This window comes from Typopeltis vanoorti, chromosome 4 (genome assembly GCF_054136105.1).
Source record: "Typopeltis vanoorti isolate ZY-2024b chromosome 4, IOZ_Tvanoo_1.0, whole genome shotgun sequence".
In the NCBI taxonomy this organism is placed as follows: domain Eukaryota; kingdom Metazoa; phylum Arthropoda; class Arachnida; order Uropygi; family Thelyphonidae; genus Typopeltis; species Typopeltis vanoorti.
The window spans coordinates 138,232,638-138,251,483 of NC_143552.1; the positions used below are offsets into that span (position 1 = coordinate 138,232,638).

Here is an 18,846-nt window from a genome sequence, read left to right on the forward strand (position 1 = left end):
TTTCAACAATAAACACTTCATACAGTAAACAATTAATGTACATGCGTGCTAAAGGGTATTTTCCCCTAATATAAATCTGCTTCTTATAACTGCATGCGCGATATGGATAGACGCAAATTTAACGAAGATAAAATTTGATTTTTAAGTCGCATGGTGAAAAATATATAAAAAGATAAAGGGTTACTAGAATTTGTAGACTGCATTGTATAAGTACTGCGTTATACGAGGGTTACCTGTACTTCAAGCTTCTTTGAAAATTCTTATGATTTTGACAGATGCAAAAATAACAGGATATCAGAGCTGCTCTATTTAAATAATATCATGTTGAGAGTGGTACTCACAAAGTTCAAAGTATAAGCTTGTTTCACTGGTCTGCAAATTCCTCCTCTCAAATAAGTACCATACTTTTCATTGCTAGTATCACAAATCGCAAATGTTGAGGGTGACAACACTAATAGAAGAAAGGAAAATTCAAGTCTTTTTGAAGAAGGGCAATATCCAAAAACACAGAAAATTAGGTAGATTAACTAGTTTATGTATATGGTAAAAGAAATTAATTTACAATGAAAGTATTCAAGATTACATCACCATAACATATATTCCCAGAAAAAAAAAATCAAAAATTTTTCTGACATCTGTATTATCAGGAATCTGGATACATCCATAGAAGAAAAAGACATGCTGGCATTCTGCAACACAGTGTGTCTTGAAAGCCAAATATGATTAAACTCTCAGAAATGTGAATTTCATGTCTACTTTTTAGTGTACAATGAGAAAATTTTCATATAGACATGATACTGGTACTTTACCATACATATGAGGGTGGTCTGAAAAGTTCTCAGCCTAACAACGAAAAAACGAATTTATAATTTCAGATTAGTTTTATTTTTCAACATAATATCCCTTAAGACTAATACATTTATTCCAGCGATCCTCCAGCGCAATTATCCCATCCCTGTAGTGGTTCTCAGCAAGATCTGCAAAATACCCCTCTACAGCTGCAATCACCTCTTGATTCGAAGAAAAAAGCTGACCAGTGAGGAAGAGTTTTAGTTTTGAGAAAAAATAGAAGTCAGAGGGAGCCAAATCTGGGGAATAGGGTGGATGTTCCAACAATTCATAGTGCAGATCTCTTAATTTTCCCATTGCCAAAACACCATTGTGGGCAGGTGCACTATCCTGATGAAAGATGATTTTCTTTCTTCTGCAAACCAGGTTTTTTTTCACAAATTTTTTTGTCTAGTCTGGTCAAAAGATCAGAACAATATTCCCCGGCTATTGTTTTACTCTTTTCAAGATAATTAATAAACAAAATGCCTTTACCATCCCAAAACAATGATGCCATGATCTTTCCTGCTGATGGAACCAACTTTGTTTTCTTTGACGCTGAACAACAGGTTTCTGTCCACTATTCTGACTGCTGTCTGGATTCTGGTGTGTAATGGTGAATCCAAGTCTCATCCAAGCACTGTTCAGAGATTTTAATGCAATGCATTTTTGATCTACTGTGAGCAAGCGCAGCTTGTTTCACATTAAACTTTTAACGAGAAATTAAAAGTTTATTTAATGTGAAACATTAAATAAACTTTCGCAAAAAGTTCACATCCATCTTGCGCAAAGCTTTTTCATTTGCAATTCTTCGTGCAAAATATATCCTACATGTTCTTTTGAAATGCCTATAGTCTCAGTAGTTTCATGCACTTTGACTCGCCAGTCACCCAATACCATATTGTGCACTTGATCAGTGATTTCTCGTGTTGTTACACTTTTTGAATGTCCTTCACGTGGATCATCTTCAAGGCTAGTACAGCCACATTTAAACTCAGCAGCCCATTTCTTAATTATCAAAAATAAAGGAGAAGAGTGCCCATAAACTTTTATGAACTTCGAATGAATTTCTTTTGGTAATAAACCTTCTATTACAAAGAATTTTATAACCGCACGACACTCAATTTTATCCATTTCAAGGGATACGGACAATGCTTTTGGTTCAAACAGCTGTATAAAACATACTTGATAGAATGACTTGCAATTTCACATGGATGCTTATGACAGATGTACCAACTTAGAAAAAATAAAAATCTTGCTGAGTATCGGTGTCTATGGTCGAAGCCTAGAACTTTTCAGATCACTCTCGTATATGCATACTTTTATATACTTGCAGTATTGATTTTTTTTAAATAAAAAATCATAGTTTGAATATCGTGTTCTAATTTTTGCGTTAATAAATTCCTTTATCTTTTGCAGGTAAGTTAAACTTGTCACCACACTTATATATAGGAAATGAAACTTAATCTATTAAGAAATACTGTATTATGTAATACTTTTAATACTTGCATATATATATATATATATATAAAGGAGAAGAGTGCCCATAAACTTTTATGAACTTCGAATGAATTTCTTTTGGTAATAAACCTTCTATTACAAAGAATTTTATAACCGCACGACACTCAATTTTATCCATTTCAAGGGATATATATGTGCAAAAAATTGCACATATATATATATATATATATACTTTTATGCTTTCTAGTGTACATAATACAATATTTCTTAATAGATTAAGTTTAACTTCTTACATATAAATGTGGTGACAAGTTTAACTTACCTGCAAAAGATAAAGGAATTTATTACCGCAAAAATTAGGATATGATATTCAAACTATGATTTTTTTATTTAAACAAAAAATCAATATTCTGGTAATATATCTGAAATGAACGACAAAGAGTAACAACAAAGAAAAAACTGTTTAATCAACCAATTTCCTATGCTGAGTGGCATATACATCACCAGGATTAAACTGTAAATTTGGAAGAAAAAAAAACATATATACAGGCTAATTTCTAAAATAACAACTGCCACATAAAATAGTCTTAAACTTGGTGAGGAACGCTTCAATGAGATATGAAACACATGGTTATTGTTGAGCTGTGTTATGTAATGTCTGTCATAACCTAGTTCACAGCTTTTTTAGATCTTTAATGTATGCTGGCCAAGTTGGTTTAAAACAAGACTGGTTTTTTGTTGGTTGCCCTGAGTTGGACAACAGAACATTTCAGTAACTTCTTTGAATTTATGCAGATAGCCACTGAATTCAATATTCTTGTGAGTTGCTAAATTACTTGATATTCTTAAACTGTGAATGAAATTGTTTTGTATGTTTTTATTCTTCATTCACATTTAACATAATCTACCATATACTAAGAAAGACTTGCTTAAATATTATTTGTTAGACCCTTGCTTAAGAATTATTATTCGTGTATTATCCTTGAATTTTATCAGTAATTATTTAATTATATAATTTTAATGTATATTATACTATTGAAAGGACTCTGTAGTAAATAACATTTATCTTATTACTTAATTCCTTCAATAATATTATGAGGAACTCTATGTATGTAACCTTTATGTGCCTTATATAAACTGTAACATATGATTTATTATTAATATTTGTAAATGAAAGCGAAGGAGAAATTAAGTAACTATAATATTTTATTTATTATTTTTCATTACTGAGTGTAAAGGTATAACCTTATGTAACGCTAATGCTTATGTTTACATTCTGTTTTGATCGTTGCCATGGAGATAGAAGTAAAATAGAACGCGCGAGCGTAGGGCGTGAGCTTCGAGAATTGGGAGAAAAGGATTTAATGAGTTAGACGAGTGAACAAGTTTAGGCGGGGAGAAGAAAGGGATATAAGTGAGAGGTAAAAGTAAACAAGGACTGAAGAGCAGGAAATTCAAGGGAGTAGTATTCAGAAGTGTACGGAGATGAGGAGAAAACTTAGAGACAACTGAAAGTAAAGTCAGCGGTGGCAGTAATAAGAATTTAGTGCCATAATAGGATAACTAAAAGACTGGAAGATTAATAGAAGATTCAGAATAAATGCACTGAGTTTTAGAATTACTACATATTCCTATATCGCTTTAAGGAAGGATTATACAAAGCTCAATTTGTCACACAGTAGTAAACATGGAATAATCATTCTGCCTTAAAGTAAGCCCATCAAGACTTGTGTAGCGCGATAAATAATAATTCAGTTATCTCCTTGAAGAATTCTTTTGAATAGTGTTCCATCGGAGTAATAAGTGAATATAGTTTTGAAATGTGCTCACATCGAATCTGATGGGCTAAGGATTAATCCCGGTAAGAACAGTCCTATTTTATTTTATTTCAGTGTGAAAGTTTAAGTGATAGCTCCGTCTCAAATATCCTAACATTTACTGTGGCATTAAACTGAATTTAGCCGAAGTTAGAAGCTTGAAAGTAATTCCCCTTGAAGTAATAACTGCCACGATTAATAATATTATAAGTGCTTGCTAAGTGTTAAATGTAGAGTGTAACTGAGTGATACCAGCAAATTTATTTAGTAAGAAATTCTGAAGTATTGAACTGTGTGAAGAATGTGAAGAATCCTTATTATTAGGAGAACTATGAATTTAGTGTCTGAAGATATGAAGTTTGATTCTGTGTGAATGTTTTGACCTGAAGAACTAAGTTATTAGTATTATCTTATTTTCGGAGTTAAATTTATGTACTTGTCATATAACCTTGTATTAAATGTTTTGTTTTATTGATTTCAATATTGTGTGTGCCTGATTCTTTTTCATTGCACTGTTCATAAAAAAGTTCGAATCTTGTGGGAGCCTTAAGTGTAAAATATTAAATTCGGCCTATATGATTAATGAGACTGCTCAATTAATTGAAGATTGATTCTGCTATTTTACATAGGCTAATCTAGGTATAGGGTGGCGCTGTATAAATAAAAATTTCTCTATATTTTGATTAGTAATCAACCAGCAATAAATTGATTTTATTAAGAATAATATTACAACAAGATGACTAATCAAAAACAAGGAAGTACGTTCCAACAATATTTTTCATTGGTGGTATCAAAATATTAGGCCACATTTATGCCCGTTGTTTGCCCACATCTTCAATATATTCTTTCACGCAAATCACTTCTCTCCCAATAGTCTGACATAGCATATGGTGCATGTACAGAAAATTCTGTATACTCCTAGTCTCTTCCAAAGTAGGAAGGAGTTCTTCCAAAGTAGGTTTGTAATTTATCCACAAAATTTGGGTCCCAACTGACGACCTCATCAAGTAATTTATTTAATTGTTTAATTTGAGAATTTGTAGAATTATGCGTGATCTCTTTGTAGATAGAGCTGTCTTCTAAAAGACTGGATGCTTTTGTCTCACAGTCAGTCTTATTCATGATTACAATAGACTTTCCTTTATCGGCCTTAGAAATAGATATGTTATTATCTCTTCTTAAAGAATTTAGCCCTTTGATTTCAGCATTTGATAAATTGATTGGAGGTAATTTGCTTTTAAATAACAAAGTCGCAACTTCAAAACAAAGTTTATTTGCATATTTGCAAAAAAAAAAAGTTTATTTGCATTGTCGCTAGAAAGTCCAGATAGATTGCATTCTATATTATTTAAAAAATCAAGATACAGAATGCGTGTAGGAATAACTGCAAAATCAAGGCCTTTTGCTAAAGCACTGGTTTCGGCGTCAGATCGGAAATGTTAATAAACCATTTATTAGTAGAAGTGATGTCAGATGTTAAGTTTTTCTTTTGCTTGTGATATAAAGAATTATATTTTTGCATAAGTCTGTGAAAATTTCTTTCGTAAGAACGGGTTAAAGATTGTTTTGATAAATGAAGAACAATATCTAGTAATTCATCATTAAGAACAGTTGAAATTTCTTCTTCGAGATCCGAAATAGACTTAATATTAGAAGCTAATTCTTTTTTGGCAGTACGAAGTTGGTTATGAATTAAGGAGAAACTTGCACGAATGTAAATAGAGTGGGCTCCAGGAGACCGAATTGTTTCTTTAAATCTAGCAAATGTAGGAATATTTTTTGAGGAAGGCAATCCATGCTCGAAGTTTACCTTGTAAAATCGATAGTTTTCCCTAGTCTTCCTGTTTGCTTAGTAAAGTCTTCCTTATGAAGGATGACGATTCTTATTTTTAGAAGTACCTGTGGCATAGTATAATTATTAAAGAACATATAAGTCCACAGTAATAACTTTTAATTAATAAATAAGGTACAGATATTTCATACTAAAACTAATAGTACATCTTCAGTGTTACAAACAGATAGGAATGGAATACAAGTAACGAACATTCAGTGGATCACCTATTAAAATACATTGTTATAGCGAGCTAGGAAATGAAAGAAATTAATAAATAATATTTAAAATTGTTTTTTTTTTAAATTTTTTTTTTTAATGATTACATAAAATAAAAGTCTCCCAGATCTTCAAGAGAGACAATCATTTCGAATTGAATTTGGTCAGTGTAAAATAGCTTCAACTTTCTTTAAAGAGGCGTTCATATTTGAACCTGCATCTATGATGAATTACTAGATATTGTTCTTTGTTTATCAAAACAATCTTTAACCCGTTCTTACGAAAGAAATTTTCACAGACTTATGCAGAAATATAATTCTTTATATCACAAGCAAAAGAAAAACTTAACCTCTGACATCACTTCTACTAATAGAAGTGATGGATTATTAACATTTCCGATCGTCCTCTATCCAACGCCGAAACCAGTGCTTTAGCAAAAGCCTTGATTTTGCAGTTATTCTTACATACATTTCGTATCTTGATTTGTTACATAATATAGAACGCAATCTATCTGGACTTTCTAGTGACGATGCTAATAAACTTCGTTTCGAAGTTGCGACTTCATTATTTAAAACCAAATTACCTCCACTCAATTTATCAAATGCTGAAATCAAAGGGCTAACTTCTTTAAGAAGAGATAATAACATATCTATTTCTAAGGCCAATAAAGGAAAGGCAAATGCTAATCATGAATAAGACTGACTATGAGACAAAATACAAATTCTCAAATTAAACAATTAAATAAATTACTTGATGAAGTAATCAGTTGGAACCCAAATTTTGTGGATAAATTACGAACCTACTTTGGAAGAACTCCCCACCTATATGGTCTCCCGAAAATCCGTAAAGAAGGCTGACCAATCGTGAATTGCATTGATTCTCCTACTTATTGAATTGCAAAAGTCTTGTCTCATTCTTTAAGTGCTCTCACTGGACATTCTAGATCCTACATAAAAAATTCAACAGATTTCCTTGAAAAAAATCAAGAATCTAAAAATCAAAGAGTCTGAGTTGCTAGTCAGTTTCGACATTGTATCTCTGTTTACCAATATTCCATTAGCTGACACAGTCAAATTAATATATAAACATTACCCTCCAGATATCGCAAAGATTTTCAAATTTGTTATCTATTCGGGTTATTTTAGTTGGAAAAACAAGTTCTACAAACAAGTTGAGGGTACTGCTATGGGTAGCCCTTTGTCTCCACCTTTGGCTAACTATTTTTTGAAACAATTCGAAGAGACTATGTTTTCATCCATTCACTCTCGGCCATCTCTTTGGTATCATTATGTCGATGATGTTTTTGCCATTTGGTCACATACTGAAGATGAGCTTTTTACCTTTCTACAACAGATAAATAGCCTTCACCCTCGTATCCAATTCACCATGGAAAAGGAAAATTCTGGTACTTTACCATTTTTGGACAGCCTGCTTACTCGAACCTTCTTCTGGTACCTTATCTACAAGCGTCTTTCGAAAACCCACATTTACTGGCAGATATATTCATAAAAATTCTGTTATTATTTCTGGGAAAACTCTCATGTTACTCCTCTTAATAAACTATTATAATTACGGCTATTTTTCCTGCTTCAGTTAAGGAGTGCCCCTGTTTAAATGTCATTGGCTATTTACTCATAGATTCTTAGGGCATTGTAAGTGTAAATGTACCAAAAAGTATATGTAGCATAAGGAATAGAAATTTACACATATCTTTTTCTGGGTATTGCGGCTTTTCCTCTTTCTGCGATGTCGAAAAACTACTGAGTGTGTGGAGGGGGGGTAGGCAATTTGGTAGAATTAAGTTAGAAAAACCCGGGTTTTTTCCGTAATATATATAAACATATATATTATATTATATAGGGTGGGGAAGGGCTGATTTTTTAAATAGGGAGGGGGAAGGGGAAAGGTGGTCGACGGGGTGCGGTCCGTTTTGACTATTCGTGGTCGTCATCTGAACACATTGGGAAAGTGGATGCTATGTCAGGTCAGGTAGGTGCTTCTGCTTTTGAAGTGTTTGTGTTGTCGCCTATTGGTCAGGGTTGTGACCTCAATTTTATGTTGTGAAGCTTCCAAACCTCGGAGATTATGTAGGGCCTGTGTACGCTGATAGAGTTCGAGTCACACTTTATAGCTACTGTTTCCGATATTCTGATTCATTGTCTTGTCTGTCTACTATGATCAGATCATGCAGGCAGAGATGCTGAAACATTTGCCTTGCCATTACTAATGACCTTACACAAATAGTTCAGATGCCAACCAGAATACCTGATAACCCGAACCACTCTCCAAATACCCTAGATCTCTTCCTGACCAATGGCCTTTCCAAATACACAGTGAATGTAGAGGGCCTCTTGATAATTCTGACCACAACCTAGTGCTCATCTCCTCCCCCATGCAACAACGTGTACACAGCCACTCCCATACAAGAGTAGTTTGATATTATAACAGTGCCAAGTGGGACAGCCTCTACAACTTCTATGCTGCATTTCCATGGTTAGACTATTGTTTCCAACCTTCCAACCCAAATACATGCACCGAACTTATAACCAAAGTAATCCTTAGTGGCATGGAAACATATGTTCCCCACAGTACTCTGATCTGCTATTACCTAACTAAACCCTGGTTTTCCAAAAGATGTACCAAGGCTGTACAAATGAAAAACCAAATATATCGTTACTGGCTCAAATCAAAAACTCCATCCTCCTTTAGAGTTTATATCCAAGCCCGAAATAAATGGAAAAAAAAAAAATCAATACTTCCAAAACAGAGTTCGAAAGAACAAAAAGCAGGAAATTAGCAGATTGTCCAAACGGCAGCCAAGCCTTTTGGTCTCTCACCAAAGCAATCAGTTATAACTTCTGCCCATCACTGTTCCAACTCCTATCATACCCAGATGTCTCCATTGCATCATCACCTACAGAAAATGCCAATCTTCTGGCCTCACAATTTGCTTCCAATGCAAGCATAATTGACAATGGCAAATGTCCCCCCTAACCATTCCAGATGCCCAATATACAATGCCCACTATATCCTTTTGTCAGAAGGAGATCAGTAAAATACTATCCAAATTAGACACAAAAAAGTCTCCTGGCCCTGATGGCATCCAATTGTCCTGAAGGTTTGTGCACCAGAACTGACTCCTGTCTTATGTCATCTACATATATATACGCTCTTATTCCATTGGTATCTATCCCACAGCCTGGAAATTGGCCTATATTCAACCCATTCCCAAGAAGGGCAATAAGTTACTGCAGTCCAACTACCGCCCTATCTCGCTCACCTCAGTCCTGTCCAAATCAATGGAAAAAATCATCAATTCCCAACTCCTACACTACCTTGAAGCTACCTGTCTAATAAATGACCACCAGTATGGATTCCGTTGCTGCCAACAAACAGGAGATCTGCTTACATATGTCACCCACCTCTGGACAAATGCCATGGACAAGTTTAGCGAATCTCAAGCAGTTTCACTTGATATCTCCAAGGTGTTTGACAGGATCTGGCACAAGGGCTTACTAAGCAAGCTGCCATCATTTGGTCTATCTCAAGACCTCTGTAGTTGGACTGCCAGCTTTCTGTCTGAATGCACACTATGTGTGGTAGTGGATGATTCCTGATCCTTTCACCATTCAACTAATGCCGGGGTTCCACAAGGTTCTGTCCTATCACCAACCCTCTTCCTACTATATATCAATGACCTATTTCAACTTACCTCCAACCCAATACATAGTTTTGCAGATGACAGCATATTGCACTCCTCCCTTTCTTATGATAAACCTTACTCCACACAACTCACCTCAACCTACAGAACATCAACCACCACTGCCCTCAATTCTGATCTCAAAGCCATCCTCCAATGGGGTTCAGATAACCTAGTCAATTTCAATGCTAATAAGACCCAGTACTTCTTATTTCTCATAAAAAAAAAACATTTTCTCCCAGTATTATTTTTGACAACACCTAAATTTCCAGACAATTTGAGATTTCCCTTCTTGGAATTACCCCGACATCAAGCCTCTCCTGGCATAAACACATAATAACTACTGCATCCTCAACTTCTAAAAAACTAGGATTTCTCTTTCGCTCAAGACGTTACTTCACCCCTGAACAGCTGTTATACAAAATCACAAATCCGACATCCAACCATCGACTACTGCTCTCACCTATGGGGTGGGGCCCCAAAAGCTCCCTCAAAATGCTCGACTCAATACAGAGGAGAGTGATCAGACTTATTAATGACTCATCTCTTACTAACTCACTCCCCCCACTTTTGCACAGATTATCAGTCTCAACACTGTATATTCTACAAATGTTTCCATGGAAAATATTCATCTAAAATAGCATCAATAATTCCCTCAATTAGTACGAAACTCGTTGGAACACATGCAGCTGCTGATCAACATCCCTTCACAGTGCACCTTGAAGCCACAAAACAAGTTTCTTCTCCTCCTCCTCCTCCTTCATCCCTGCAACTCCTGTGCTGTGGAACAGTCTTCCCCTTGTGTTGTTCCCCAGGGAATACAATATGCAGTCATTCGAATCAAATGTTAACAAATACCTTCTTTCCCAACCCACCACCCATACACGGTACTATAGGTTGATCAACTAACCCCTCATGCATGGGCTGAACATAAACAAAAAATACCGATGGGAACTTGATTGAGGAATTGAAACTATGGGTATGCAATGCAAGGTGGTGAAGATTAACAAAGAATGCTTCAGAAGTAAATAGGATACTGACAAGAAGAAACAAAAAAAAAGTTATGGTCCAATTAGAAAAGTGTCGTCACTCTGGAATTCAGAGTGAAAACAGACCCATAAGGGAAAGAGAGAGAGAGAGAGTTCAGATGGAGATAAGTCATATTAGGGCTGAAGATCAATTATGAAGAATAAACCTACGAGAACATATCTGCAGAGAACTTGGGATTTTGTAAATCCCATTCGCAATGTTTATTAACCTATAGCATATTAGTACAGTCGTTTGGCTAAGATATAAATAATCTGGAATCCCTGCTCTAGAGACCAAACCCAAACACTTTTTTCCAAGTCATTTCAAATTTCTAATAAACAGTTAAGGGTAAAGGATTTTGTCTGATGGAGTGCATGTGCAATGTACTCATTACCAAGATTAAATGGCTTATGGTATGAAAACGAGAGTGGAAAAAAGGGTGTGTTGGAAATGTTTTGTGAACAAGTGCTAGAAATTCAAGACATGCTGAAAGCAGAAAAATGAAGTAATGAATGTTAACAAACAAAGACATGAATTCAAGAGTATTGTAGAGAAAGTAGAGAGGACCAAGATATAGATGGATTGATATGGTAAAAAGTGCATTAGAAGATAGAAATATAAAATCTGACAATGTTGGAGCCTTGACAGGTAACAGATTGATTTGGAGGAAAATTGTAGATAGGAAGTTAGCACTGATGCAAATTTTTCATGTAGTACTATCATATCCTGTACACCCCCTTGAGGGCATATGTCAGGAATTTGATGATGATGAATGTAGAGAAAGTAGTGAAGTAATGAATGGTGGTAGATGAAATATGAATGAGGGTATGAAAGAAGTGGCTAGAAGTAATGTGAACGATGAGGTGGCAATGAGGACCGAAATTGTGCACCTATGTAGAGTTGTTGACAAGATAAAATATGGAGATTGACTTGAAAAATAATAAGCAGGGTGACACAAAAGAGAATGAAAGGAAAAAGTGAGTGGAAAGGGTACAAAAGAGTGAGAAACTGGGAATAAGAAGAGAGTTGTATGGGGATTCAATGATAACAGGAATGCTTGAGGAGAATGTAATGTAAGCATGTTTACCAAGCATGAAGATCTGCATCATACTAACAGCTTTGCTGTTAGTATGATGCAGAGAGAGAAAGTAAAAGAGTCGATTGTTTTGGAAGGCAGGAATGATTTGAAAGGTGAGAAATATGAGAAAATTGCTAGAAGCAAAATAGAAAAGTGAGTCTTCCATAGTGTGATGGGAATGAATTGAGAAAAAGGGCCATGATTGCAAATGAGTCAATGATAAGATTGTGCAGGGGGAATAGTGTGCACTTTATAGGGATCTTGAGTGAATTGGATGGCACAAAGAACTTGTGCTTGATAGATTAAATTTGAATGGTTTGGGGGTTTGGAGAAACTGTTCAGTGAGAGGATGAAAGTGCAAAATCATGAAACTAGGCATAAAGGGAAGATGCAGTTAAGTGTGGGTCCAGCCATCCCTGGAACAATGCCAAGTGCAGTTTCCAAGTTTCAAGTCTGGATGGGTCGATAATTCCATCACTCAGGAGTAATTAGGGGTTCCAAAGAGATGTTGAAATGCACATATACAAAGCATCAGAAATAAAGGGAAAGAGTTTTCAACATTGGTGTCAAATAGACTTGGCCAAAATACTGTATTTCAGGTAGGATATAGGGAATAGGATGAGAAGAGGTGTATTACTGATGAGAGCCAAAGAAATGCAATCAGTAAACGTTGAGGAGGATTTTAAGCCAGTTCTTTGAGGTTATTTTGTGAAACAGAGATCACCAACACAAAATATATCATTGGTTACTGGTCCTGACCAGGGGCACAGCAAGATGCAGATTCCATGCAATGGCAGATTAGCACAATGAGTGCAAGCTGAGCAATTGGGGGGGGGGGGGGGGGGAAGAACTTTGACTATGGGAATATACACTGGAGGGAGGAAAGGATGCAAGGCAAGATGGAAATGGGTAGTTGGATAGTTTATACAGCTACTAAAAGATAATTATCTGAAATAGAATATGATGGAGGAGAATGGGTTTTGAGAACACTGGATCTGGCAACAGCATCAGAAGATATATCCATAACCAGAGTAGCCACACTGCCTCCAATCAGGGTGGAAGTAAAATGCAGTCTTGTCCTGAGAGATTGCTAAACATGTGAAGCTCTGTTTCGACTTTTATTGAGGTCTCGTCAGTGGGAGGCAGACCCAGAGTGGTGATACTAAGGGAGAAGCAATGGAGAGGTCATATTTAGAGTAATTTAATAATAAAGTGGTAACTCGTATAGGTAAATATGACCTCTCCATTGCTTCTGCCTTAGTATCACCACTCTGGGTCTACCTCCCACTGACGAGACCTCAATAAAGGTTGAAACCAGTCTGGGTAGTGGGCCTTCCCTTAATGCATAGCAGTATACATGTCTGCAAGGAGATGTGCTTTGCATTATGGGAGATACTGAGACAAGGAGTGATGAGAGCTTGGTTGGCCTTTGCTATGAGTTGCCAAGGGATTTTCCCCCTTACCTCAGCCCTGAAGATATTTTCAGGTGCAAACTTTGTTTGCTTACACTTGGATAAAGGATTAAACTAAATTTATTATAGTTTAACCAAGTGCAAAATAAATTTCTAACATTATCATCTATATCAATGCCATCTACTGACCACCAAGACCAGGTTTGAGAAATTAGTAAGTTATAGTTACTCAAATAAATGTCAATACTGCTTGGGTATTTATTTCCTGGGAACAGAATGGAGATGTCAGACTTTTTTTTCTCTAAATTCACTAAGCAAATCTTGTGCTATAACAAACTACTTCTCTAGTCCCTAAAGTTCACTTAAGTAAGCACCTACTGTATAATAAATTCTTTTATGAAGTGACTTCAATGAAAAAAATAAACAATAAGTGAATAAAAAATGTTACTATGAAATAAAAAGTTCATTGTTTTAAATTCAAAATTTTAAATGCTAAAATTTCAGCAAACAAAATAAAATATGTACCATTAACAGCAACGGTAATGTTATTCAACTCTTCCATGCCAACAATATCTCGAAATGTAACTAAATCACCAATTTCTAAACCATGCGGCTTATCATCTATAGTTGAAACAATTCCAGGATTATCCTAAAGTAAACAAATGCAAAGAAACATTGAAGATTTGCATTTTCAGCAAGTACAAAGTTCAGAATTTTTTTTAAATAGCAATCAGAAATGGAAAAACTTGTGTTAGAAAATTGGTTAACAAAAAAGCTGATAATATAATATTAAAAGTGATAGGATGCAATTTGCATGATCCAAGAACAGAAATAAAAGAGTATCTATAAAAGACAGAAAATTATATAACTCTAATCTGTTTTATATTGACATTATAACAGAACCGACTGGATGAAAAATATGCCAGGGACTACACAGACATTTTAACGACAGCCCAAAAATAAATAATAATAATAATAATAATAGTAATAAAATAAGTGCATTTACAACGGACAAGTTTTTGCTTTTTTTCTTTTCAAAATGAATGTCAGATTTATGAATACCATTATTGCCATTACTGGTATTTCAAACTTCACTACTGATGTAAATAGAATCTGAAGATTTTGTTGCAGATGCAATAATATATTTTATTCTTATATTGAATGACCATAACACATTTGCTAGCTAGTCTAGATTTGATTAAGTCAGGAGACTCATAATAACCATTCAACGTTAAACAGGCAAAATGATCCTGAGAATCATATCAAGGTGCACAGCATGATAACAATGTGTTTTATAAACTTTTTTTTAATCAGTCAAGATCACTTAACCCTTCTCTGATGCTAGCAGCAAAACATCTCTCTAGGCAGCAAAACATCATGCAGATGTGGAGAGCAAACATCTAGCTGTTTGCTCTCCACATCCACAAAGAAACATTTGCACAAGAAAGGCAAATCCTTTTTAGTTCCCTTATAACAACAATAAGTTATAAATATTTGTAACTTTTGTAATTAGTGAAAAATATCATTTTTGCCGACATCCACTGAAACTCATTTAGGAAATCCTATTGCTTACATCATCAAATTCCTGATATGCACCACCAGCAGGTGGACAGGATATTATGATAGTGTAAAAACTCAATGTAGCTTAAAACTACCAAAGTGCTTTACATCGATTTTTTACAGAGGTCAAGTATCACGAGAATATCGTAAAAATAACTGTGTTTGTCTCTGTATATTTTGTGCTAGATATTATTGTAAATAACCCTTTGGAAATTAACTGTATTTACTCCTTTAACAAGAATATTTTAGAATGTTCAAAAACAAAGGCAATGTTTGCCACCGGAACGTTGTATAATAGCTCTCTATGAGGGCATAAGAAAGGTTGTTTATGACTTTTGTGTATGAGAAAGTGCTTACAAGCTCTGTGCATAAATACCTCCTAAGTCAGTCTAAAAGGTTCAAACAACTTTCCACCGGCTGGTAACTTACGAGAATCATCAGAAGTCTGAACCAGAGCAGAGGCAAACTGCAGACCATAAGCGGAGTCCAAACCAAAGCAGTGGCTGCAGAGAAAAGAGGTGAGGTAAGACTCCAGTTACTAAAGAAGAGAGCTGAGATCCAGGTGCCGAGAGAGCAAAAGGCAAAGCACTGTTACCAAAGAGAGCCAGATCAGTCATCGGCGGGCAACAGTTACAGTCATCGGCGATTAGTAGCAGAAGTGGCAGCAATTAGAAGCAGAAGTTCCTGAAGTAAGGATCCAGAGAAGAATTTGCCCATATGCTGAAACCTCTTGTATATGTGCTATTCAAGTACCGCAGATTGCAGTCAAAAAGCCCACTAGTATCCCGAAGCAATACCGCTGTAGCAAGATACTCCTGAAGGAAGCCTAAAACTCAAGATGAAAGAAAAGCCATTAAGACTTTAGTGAAGGACTCTTGACTGAATGTGCGATACAGAGCCTAAGTTACTTCCCTTTGTATATTTTCTCTTATAATCTAGGAGATATGTTGTATATGGACTGTTAAGAATTAGTTTAATAGTAATAAGAAGTTGGGAGTCTGTGTAGCTCAGTGGATGTGGCGTTTGCACACCACGGTGCTTGGCCGCATGAAGGAAAACTTGGTTTCGAGTCTAGTCGGCGACTAGAGGAAATTTTTCTAAGCCTTTTTTCGACTGGTTCCCGAGTTAGTCGATCTCTGGCACGGGCAACCAAGTTCCTCCCGGAAACTTGGGTTTTTCCTCCCGGAAACTTGGGTTTTTCGTCTCACAAACTCAAGAAAATCGACCACTCACATTATTTCAGACATTAAATATATTGTGTTAGGGTTAGGGACCACGAGATGGCGGCACATTTGAGCCGTCTCTCTTCACTGTGTATCGCTTAATTAGTGATAGCCTTGGGCCATCTATCTCTGATTGGTACCAGTGGAGATTGAACTGCCCACTCAGTCTCCAAAAGTTAGATAGGGCTAAATGGCCTTGCCCACTCCCCGTATACAGGAATAAAAAGGCGTTAGCTGATTTTTTTTTGTAATAAGAAGTGTCCATAAGAGAGTCAATTGGCATGTTAGAAGTTGATATCTAATTTGTAAAAACTAACCTCTTTGCGAGTAAACTAGAAGTTGAATAAGTTGAATTTGTAAGCAGAGAGTAAATAAGTTTTAGAGTTAAAGAGATTATTCGGTGTTGAAGTGAAAGGGTTCTAATTTTATGCTAAAGATTTTATAGATGGGTAGAGAGAGAGCAATCTCCCTGTCGTTTGATTCATGTATATTCCATATTAATGTAAATAAATGTGTTTTAATTATTTGTTAAAAGAGTGCTGCCTGATCCTTTATTTACAACTGCACTGTTCCTAAATAAATCGGACTTGTGAGCGGGAAACAACTAAGGCATTAAAAGCGCAGTTTAATTACTTAAGAACCATGATTGTTTATGTAAACTTTGTTGAAGGAATTTATGCTAGTAAGATAGAGAGAGAGAGAGAGATCTACGGGACGTTTTATTGAGTCTTATGCTGAATATTGATATATTGGATGGTGCAGTTTTACAAATAAATTTTCCAGTGTTCATAGGCATACGACTAGTAAATACAGAAGGTGGATAAACATAATATGCAGTAGAGTAAGTGAGAAAGGTTACGAGAGGACAAGCACGCACAGCTAATTAGAATAACGGTATAAAAATAGTAATAAAGAGTAAAAGAAGATATTACAATAATGCAACAAACAGCTTTCACTTACAATAGTACCACATGGCAAGATTACCTCATTACTAACTTCTTGTGAATAATTTTCCTCCAAATTAATCTGTTACTGTCAAGACTTTATTCCTATCATCTCACAAATATAGTATGAGAGAAGATATGAAAGATCTGTTGGAAGCGAGAAAGAAATGTGGGAGAATAAAAATTGTACATTTGCTACCCAAACAGGACAGTACCGAATTAAGGAGGAGGGCAATGATAGCAAATGATTCCATGAGCAGGCTGTGTAAAAGAAATGGATGCAATGTTTAGATGTGTGGAGTGTGTTTGATGGCAGAAAAGACTTGTATAAGAGTCTTAATTCCTGCGTTTGAATTCATTTGGCATCAGGAGCCTGGAAAAATTACTTATTGGAATAAGACCTAATGCAGAGAGTCAGGGAAACTAGATCATCAAGAAATATGTGTGAAAGTTTAGCTATAGTACGCAAACGTGATAAAGATATGAATAACTTTGAATATGGTTATGTATCTGTTAAAGAGGTGGAAATATATGCTTTGGGTTTAGACTTTTTAAGTACATCTGGGGAGGGAAAAGAGAAAGTTCTACAATAAAGCTAAACAGATTACACATCTAATTATAAAAATAGGCCAGGTGGTAATTTGTTATGTCTATACGCAAATGCCTGGAGCATTAGTAACAAAGGGGTTGAGTTTGTTGCTTTATTGAATATGATGTGGCCTAAGATTATTGGCATTAGTGAAACCTGGCTATCAGAATCAGATATAGTAACTGAGATAGAGTATAATGGAACACTATTGTTAGGAATGACAGCAGAGACAGGAGAGGAGGAGGAGTACTAATGATATCAGATGACTTAAGTTCAGTTAGGGTAGAAACACATGAAAACAATGATAGTAACAATGTTCAAAGTAGCTGAAAGTTTGAGTCTATCTGGTGTGAAGTGGAGGCTAACAGAATGAAATATATGGTTAACTGTTGCTAAGACCTGGCGGCTCAGTTGAAGGGGGATGAAGAAATGCATCACCAATTTAGCCTTATGGGTACTAAATAAGTAATCATTATGGTTGACTTTAATTATCCAAACATTGATTGGATAGAAGAGAAATCTCATGATAAGAATGAAGAGTAATTCATTGAATTGTTGTGAGAAAAGTTACTCGAGCAGCATGTGAAAAAAGGAAATCGAGGTCAAAGAGTGTTAGATTTGTTCATAGAGTCAAAAAAAAAAAAAAAAAAAAAAAAAAAAAAAAAAAAAAAAAGAAGGAGAGGTCTCTGTTAAGAATATGACTATTATACCACCAGTTGGGGACAGTGATCATGCAGTGTTTTCTTGGGAAGTGCCTAATTATATGAATGTTCCCATTAGAACAAGTTACATGCTGAACTACAAGAGCTGGAAATGATGATCAACTTAGAATACTATCTTTGGTTCTATGGTATTAGTTACTGAATGGGGAAAATATCAGCAATGGGAATATTTGAAAAAGTGCTTAAATGAGGAGATATCTGAATGTAATAGTGTTCGAAGAATAAACAGGTTGGGAATGAAATGGATGTGCAACCTTATTAAGCAAGAGATCCAAGATGATGATGTGGAAGGAATATCGTGAGAATAAGAGTGAGAGGAGTTACGAAACATATAAAGATCAAGCCAGAAAAGTAATGAGTATTGTGCAGAAAGTTAAATCAGATATGAAAAGAAATTGGCCATGCAAGCTAAAGGCGATCCAAAAGAATTTTA

General features: G+C 35.4%; 1 protein-coding gene across 2 annotated transcripts in view; it reads right to left on the reverse strand.

The window, feature by feature from the left end:
* The window catches only part of LOC150107706 (ubiquitin-like modifier-activating enzyme 6), a 701,981-nt gene that overhangs the window by 493,628 nt on the left and 189,507 nt on the right, over positions 1-18,846 (reverse strand). For both annotated transcript variants that reach the window (XM_090391479.1, XM_090391480.1), the window contains exons 9-10: positions 13,901-14,024; positions 342-451 (exon numbers count right to left, since the gene is read on the reverse strand). In XM_090391479.1, the coding sequence (XP_090247605.1) occupies positions 342-451; positions 13,901-14,024 (234 nt within the window). The remainder of the gene's footprint in view (positions 1-341; positions 452-13,900; positions 14,025-18,846) is intronic.